Below are 7,900 nucleotides of genomic sequence, written 5' to 3'. Positions count from 1 at the left end.
TTTTTTTTTTTTTTTTTTTTTTAATATGTTTACACAGCTCATTTCAGTTAAAATGATTAGTTGATCTTATGTAATTATTAGTGGAGGAAGTAAAGAAGATGGGATGTATGAAGAAGGCAATACCATTTTTGTTAATGGTGTGTTTTTGCAAGTAGGGCTTGCAGGAATGGACATTCTCACAAAGGATGTCCTGAACAAAGGCATGAGTATTTACGTACTTGCTGTCTACCGTCATGGCGTTGCTACCGTCGTTATGGCCCCGTTCGCCTTTTATTTTGACAGGTATGCTCTATATTCACCTTCCTTATATCAACTTCTCTCACAAAACATACATAAGAAGTTTCAATATCGTAATCCAGTATTTTTTTTTAGTTATTTTTAAACCAGTATTTTTGACACAAAATTAGGAACCAATTTGAAAGAATCAAAGTTCAGTTGAGTAGAGTACGTGTTTTACTCACTTTTGGATTTCTAGTAAATTTTTTTCTTAGTAAGATGATTCCCAAGAAAGTTTTGTTTTCTCTCATCATATCCATAAGCATAAGTCCTTAATAGGAATGGTAGAAGTGCACTAAAGTAGTTAATATATATATTGCTGGTGATGTAAAAAACAGGACGGTGAGACCAAAGATGACGCTGATGATATTCTTCAAGATAACGCTACTTGGTTTATTAGAGTAATTACTTTTCTTCCATATCTTTCTATTTTCTTAATTAATTAGACATCTTTTGTTTTCTTCACCTGAATCTGATGTATTTTTTCATTTCGTTCATGTCTTTTTGTGATTAAAATAGACCAGTGATAGATCAGAACTTATTTAACCTTGGGATGAAATACACGACTGCTACATTTGCAACTGCCTTATACAACACCCTACCGGCAATCACTTTCATCCTCGCTTTAATATTTAGACTCGAAAAACTGAAGATTCGGAATATCAGAAGCGCGGCTAAAGTGGTTGGGACACTCACTACAGTTGGGGGAACCATGATGATGACACTTTTTAAAGGTCCAGCTCTCGACCTCTTTTGGACAAAAGGACCCTCTGCACAGAACACAACTGGGACCGATATTCATAGCTCCATCAAAGGAGCAATTTTGGTGACAATTGGTTGTTTCAGTTATGCATGCTTCATGATTCTCCAAGTAAGGCAATCTTTGGTTTAAATAAAAGAAAATATACTTATAGATTATACTGACGATGAATCAAATGTTTTTTTAGGCGATTACGTTGAAAACTTACCTGGCTGAGCTTTCTTTGGCAACATGGAGACAATAGAGGGAGCAGTTGTGGCATTAGTGATAGAGAAAGGGAATCCTGCCGCGTGGGCTATTGGTTGGGACAACAAACTTCTTACCGTCACTTACAGTGTAAGATTCACACCATGCATGTCTTACTAAAGTAGTGACTCAGGGACTACCTTGTAAGGTTATTTCCTCATAAAAAGTTTAATCTATTGGAACATAAAATTCATGCAGGGGATAATGTGCTCAGCACTTGGTTACTACATTGGAGGAGTGGTGATGAAAACTAGAGGTCCTGTGTTTGTAACAGCTTTCAAACCTCTTTGTATGATCGTTGTAGCGATTATGTCGAGCATCATCTTTGCTGAGCAGATGTACCTAGGAAGGTAAGTAAAGACATTAAAACACCAACATTAGACAAGAGTTAATTAAAACTAATTAAATAATGAAAAAGATCTTGTTCTATATGTGGCAGGGCTATTGGTGCAGCAATTATATGTGCAGGAGTACTATATCTTGTGATATGGGGTAAAGCCAAAGATTACAAACATCATTTTACTCCACAAATAGATGATGATGTAGCAAAGGAAAACACTATTGTGAGCGGAAATACGAAGGATAGTATTAATCTTGAAGTCATTACTATCAACAAGAAAGAAGAACAAAGACTTATTGTTGTGGAAACAGTGTAAGTTAACTTATACGGGGTTCAGAGCAATTGTGGGATAAAATTGCTAACTATCATGGGGGCAACAAAAAAAAGAAATTCTTAGAGGAATAGAGATTCGAAAGCATTACTTCCGGATGGCTTAACGTATTGGCTTGATTCAAACGAGAGTGAAATATGACTCTTCCAGCTTTCTATAGACACCAAGAACGCTCAATTAGGAGTTCAGTAAGGTCTTCAGAAGTTGTCGATAATGTGAACCTATGAAACTGTCCTCAAAAGTGTTTTTCTTGTTTTTTTTGTCCATTTTACCCTAAAACCTAAAATACTTGATAATTGACCTTTTAACTTTAAAATTATACACAATTCTTCCTAAAAGCATAAGAAAACTATAATTAAAATTGGTAAAAATATGATGTTATGAGTTATATTGCTCTATTGTGCGGTCACTACTTGATCAAAAAAAAAATGTTGTGAAAATGATGTGGTTTAACTGAAAATGTTATTTTGCTCTAATGTTATTTTTTGTATTATTTATTTCATAATTAATTATGAAAAAATCGAAAATGTTACCCAAAAAGGAAATATTTTTTTTTTTTATTGAAACAAAAGCATTTTGGACAACAAAAATCAAATTTGAGTTTTAAGGAAATTGAAACAAAAAGGCATGGGGGGAGGAGTCGAGGAGGCGCATGTTAACTCAACACGCGTATGTTAAAAATCCTGTCTTTGCCCTCTCTCTTAACAAGAAAAAAAAAAAAAAGAAAAAAAGAAATTGATCAACCTAGATAAAATAGCAGAAGAGAGCTGTGAGAGGAAACAAAAAAAAAAAAATTGAAGAAAAAAAAACCGCCATTGAAATGATGAAGCAAAGCTCATCGGAGGCAGTGTCATCGTCTTCTTCATCAGCCGCCGCGGACCAATCTCATCCCTCCGTTTCTTCATCATCTTCATCTTCATCGGAGAAGCCTCTCTCCTCGTCTTCGATTTCTCCAGCGGAAGACCTTCAGGTTGGATCGTCGAGAGATGGAAGCGGAGGTGCGCAAGAGATCGTAGCCGTCGATCGGCCAGGAGAGTACACGGCGTTGTGTAGATGGACGGTTGAGAGCTTCCCACGTGTTAAAGCTAAGGCACTGTGGAGCAAGTACTTCGATGTAGGAGGCTACGATTGTCGTCTCCTTGTTTACCCTAGAGGTGATTCTCAGGCTCTTCCTGGTTACATCAGCATCTATCTTCAGATCATGGACCCTCGTGGTACTACTTCTTCTCGTTGGGATTGTTTCGCTAGCTACCGTCTCTCTATCGTTAACCATGTCGATGATTCTTTAACAATCCATAAGGATTCTTGGCATAGGTTCTCTAGTAAGAAGAAATCTCATGGATGGTGTGATTTCACCTTAAACTCTAGTATTTTGGATCCTAAGATGGGTTTTTTGTTTAACAACGATTCGTTGCTTATCACTGCTGATATCTTGATTCTAAACGAGTCTGTGAGCTTTAGCCGTGATAGTAACAATGAGGGCCAGTCGTTGTATAAGGAAAATTCCATAGCTGGGCCAATGCCGGATGTGTTGAGTGGGAAGTTCACTTGGAAGGTAAATAATTTTAGTTTGTTTAAGGAAATGATTAAGACACAGAAGATAATGAGCCCTGTTTTCCCAGCTGGGGAGTGTAATTTAAGGATTAGTGTGTACCAGAGTGTGGTTAATTCGCAAGAATACATATCTATGTGTTTGGAGAGTAAAGAGACCGAGAAGACTTTGGTTTCAGATAGGAGCTGTTGGTGTTTGTTTAGGATGTCAGCTTTGAATCAGAAGCCTGGCTGCACTCACATGCATAGAGATTCTTATGGGAGGTTTGCTGCTGATAATAAGAGTGGGGACAATACGAGCTTGGGCTGGAATGATTACATGAAGATGTCTGACTTTATGAACCCGGAAGCAGGCTTTTTACTCGATGACATGGCTGTATTTAGCACCTCATTCCATGTTATCAAAGAGTTCAGTAGCTTTACTAAGAATGGAGGATTGGTTGGGGGAAGGAATGGGCCTGGAGCTAGGAAGTCAGATGGACACATGGGAAAATTCACTTGGAGAATTGAAAACTTCACAAGGTTAAAGGATCTTCTAAAGAAGAGGAAGATAACAGGTCTTTGCATAAAAAGTAAGAGGTTTCAAATTGGAAACCGGGATTGTCGACTTATTGTTTATCCCCGAGGTATGTTAGTGCTCTAGATTTGTCTACATTGGAATTGTAGTGTATTCACTAGATTTTTATGCTATGCTGTTTTAGCTCGGTTCCAAAAATTCTGCTTTTCCTTCTTAATGAGTTGTCTGATTGCTGCATTTGTAGAGTTCAATATCTGAACTGATGGTCTTACTCTTATGGCCTCAGGGCAGTCCCAGCCACCATGCCATCTTTCTGTATTTCTTGAAGTGACAGATTCACGAAGCTCAAGTGATTGGAGCTGTTTTGTTAGCCACCGACTATCAGTTGTGAACCAGAGATTGGAGGAGAAGTCGGTGACAAAGGAATCTCAGAATCGTTACTCGAAAGCTGCAAAGGATTGGGGTTGGCGTGAATTTGTGACACTTACTAGTTTGTTTGATCAAGACTCTGGATTTCTGGTTCAAGACACTGTTGTATTCTCCGCTGAGGTTCTTATATTAAAAGAGACATCTTTAACAAAAGAGTACGTGGATGCGGAATCAGCTAATTCAGTTTCACAGAATGAGAATAACGTAAAAAAAAGTTCATTTACTTGGAAAGTGGAAAATTTCTTAGCCTTCAAGGAAATAATGGAAACACGAAAGATTTTTAGCAAATTCTTTCAGGCTGGTGGGTGTGAACTCCGGATTGGTGAGTGGTTAGACTTTTTCCTTATCTACCATCTTCGATTATTAATGTTTATGAACTACAATTGCTTAATGTGTGCTTGTATAATGCAGGTGTATACGAGTCCTTTGACACCATATGCATATATTTAGAGAGTGATCAATCTGCGGGTACAGATGTGGACAATAATTTTTGGGTTAAGTACAAGATGGGTATTCTGAACCAAAAGAATCCGGCCAAAAGTGTGTGGAAGGAGTCATCTATATGTACCAAGACATGGAATAATTCTGTTCTACAGTTTATGAAGGTGTCTGACATGTTGGAGGCTGATGCTGGGTTTCTTGTGCGTGACACTGTTGTTTTTGTGTGTGAAATATTGGATTGTTGTCCTTGGTTTGAGTTTTCGGACTTAGAGGTTAGTTTATGCTCCATTTATCTATAAACAAGTTAATACGAACTCTTCCTTTGTATATATATCTTCTGCATCATGCAGTTTTTTCCTTACTTTCTTGCACACTTGGAGACCTTTTATATTATTGATCTTACATTATGGATGCTATGTCTGGTCTATTCTTTTGCCAGGTACTGGCTTCAGATGATGACCAAGATGCCTTAACCACTGATCCTGATGATATTATTGATTCTGAGGAGAGTGAGGGCATAAGCGGAGATGAGGAAGATACATTCCGAGATTTTCTTTCCCGAGCTGGATTCCATCTCACGTTCGGGGAAAATCATTCACAACCACAAGTTACTCTCCGTGAGAAGCTTCTAATGGATGCGGGTGCAATTGCTGGGTTTCTTACTGGCTTGCGTGTATATCTTGATGATCCTACTAAAGTAAAGCGTTTACTTCTTCCAACTAAAATATCTTGTAATGATAGAAGCAAGCTAACAAAGAGTGAGGAATCTTCACCCAGCCTGATGAATTTGCTGATGGGTGTTAAAGTTCTACAGCAAGCAATTATTGATTTACTTCTAGATATTATGGTAGAGTGTTGCCAACCTTCAGAGGAAGGCTCTCACTCTGAGTCGTCTTTATTGCCCCCAAAGACAAATGGTTGCATGGCTGCAACTTCATCGGAGTCAACGAGGGAAAATGGAGCAGCAGAACCTTCACAACATCTTGTTGACGAGAGATTCAAATCTGATACAGATGCTACTCTCAGTACCTCAGCTGTACCAAGCTCAGATATGAATGGAATCGATATGCTTGAGAAAGCCCTTGCAATAGAGCCTACTTCACCTCCTAACATATCTGCTGGGCAGTCTTCTGATGCTTCACTCCAATCAAAGGTGGGGCTCTCATACTGCTGAAATCTATCTAGCAGCTCTATTTTTTTTTTGCTCTATTGTTTTTCTGACCATCTGTAAATATTTTTGGTCTTTAGACAAAATGGCCGGAACAGTCTGAGGAGCTATTGGGATTGATTGTGAATTCACTTAAAACCCTTGATGCGGCTGTTCCACAAGGTTGTCCAGAGCCTAGACGACGACCAAACTCTGCTCAAAAGATTGCTCTTGTTTTAGACAGAGCGCCCAAACATTTGCAACCAGATTTAGTTAGTCTGGTTCCAAAATTGGTTGAGCATTCAGAGCACCCACTGGCTGCGTATGCACTTATTGAACGGCTTCAAAAGCCTGAAGCTGAACCAGCGTTGCGTGAACCAGTACGTAGTCTCTCTATAGCCTTTCTTTCCCTTGTTGTACTCTTTTTTTGTATGTTGGAGGCCTAGGGGAATGCATGAGAGAGTGTAAGTTCTTATCATGATCCAGATGTTTGAACATCTCCTCCATCTGACGCTTTTCTTTGGAACAGGTATACAATGCTCTTACCCAGTTAGAATGTGACAGTGAAGTGTGGGAGCACCTACTTATTCAGTCATTTGAGCTTCTGAATGACTCAAATGAGGAAACGCTTGTGGCGGGCATTCATTTTACATTTAAGACTGCCTCCCAGTGCCAACACCTACCTGAAGCCGTAAGCATTCATGTCTCAGTTTTTCTTCTTTGTTGTGAGTAAATATTTTCCTAATCTCGGCTAACCTTATATTTTCCTTAAACAGGTAAGTGCAGTGCGTGAACGGCTCAAAAATCTGGGTGCTGATGTGTCTCTTTGCGTCCTTGACTATTTAAGTAAAACTGTACACAGTTGGCCTGATATTGCTGAAATGATACTTCGGGACATCAATACTGACGACAGTCCAGTTGGCAATTTTGCAACATTACCCTGCGGGCCATTTCTGATTGGCGAAAATGAGTCTGCCTCCGAAATGGCGGATCTGATGGATGAACATGAATTCTATGCGAATAGGCAGTTTTTTGATGTCTACATTCTGCTGGAAATGTTGTCCATATCGAGCCTAGCTGCAGAGGCATCTCAAACGCTCGAAAGAGCTGTTGCTCGTGGAGCCATTGTTGCTCAGGCTGTTGCCATGGTCCTTGAAAAACAACGTGTTGAGGGCCCAGTTCAGAATGCTACAAGTGGGGAAGCTTCTTTTAAGCATCAAGATCCTCTATTGGAGGGAGAGGCTAGTGAGCAACCAGCCACTGGAGGGATTGATTTCAGGACAATCCTTAATCTTGCTGAGACCTTAACTCATTCTAGAGATCCTCAAGTGAGGGGATTTGTGAAAATGCTATACACAATATTATTCAAATGGTTTCCGGATCAGCCCTTTAGGGTTCAAATGCTAAGGAGACTTGTAGATAGATTCACCAGCCCTACGAGTAGCAGCCACGATTTAGACTTAGACTTGGAGATTCTAGCTATTCTGATTTTTCAAGAGCAAGAGGTTGCTAGACCCGTTTTAGCCATGCTGAAAAAGGCTGTGGAACATGCAAATATTGACAGGGCAGCCCTGTGGCATCAATTGCGTGCAAACAAGGAAGAGCTTGTCCGGTTGAAGGAAGAAAAGAAGACGGAGATTCAATCTATGATGAAGGAGAAATCTAGCATCACACAAAAATTAAGTGAATCTGAGGCTGCAAACACCCGTCTTAAGGTATGTGCTTACTTCATTTTGTCTGCTGTGAGAGTGTGATGATGCTGGAAGTGTTTGGCATTCTGTGATCATACAGCTTACTAATACTGTGTATCAAATTGCAGTCTGAAATGAAAGCTGAGATTGACCGCTTTGCTAGAGAAAAGA

At 39.4% G+C, this 7,900-nt stretch overlaps 1 protein-coding gene and 1 pseudogene across 1 annotated transcript; both read left to right on the top strand.

Annotated features, from left to right (window-relative positions):
* Positions 1-1,938, top strand: part of LOC104715952 — a 2,395-nt pseudogene extending 457 nt beyond the window's left edge.
* On the top strand, positions 2,682-7,792 carry LOC104715951. The gene is made up of 7 exons (XM_019229588.1): positions 2,682-4,130; positions 4,308-4,772; positions 4,862-5,163; positions 5,331-6,044; positions 6,140-6,418; positions 6,568-6,729; positions 6,815-7,792. The coding sequence occupies exons 1-7, from the start codon at positions 2,774-2,776 to the stop codon at positions 7,790-7,792; spliced, it is 4,257 nt and encodes a 1,418-aa protein (XP_019085133.1). The 5' UTR covers positions 2,682-2,773.

This window comes from Camelina sativa, chromosome 9, assembly GCF_000633955.1.
Source record: "Camelina sativa cultivar DH55 chromosome 9, Cs, whole genome shotgun sequence".
In the NCBI taxonomy this organism is placed as follows: Eukaryota; Viridiplantae; Streptophyta; class Magnoliopsida; order Brassicales; family Brassicaceae; genus Camelina; species Camelina sativa.
This window is presented reverse-complemented; position numbering and strand designations above follow the sequence as displayed.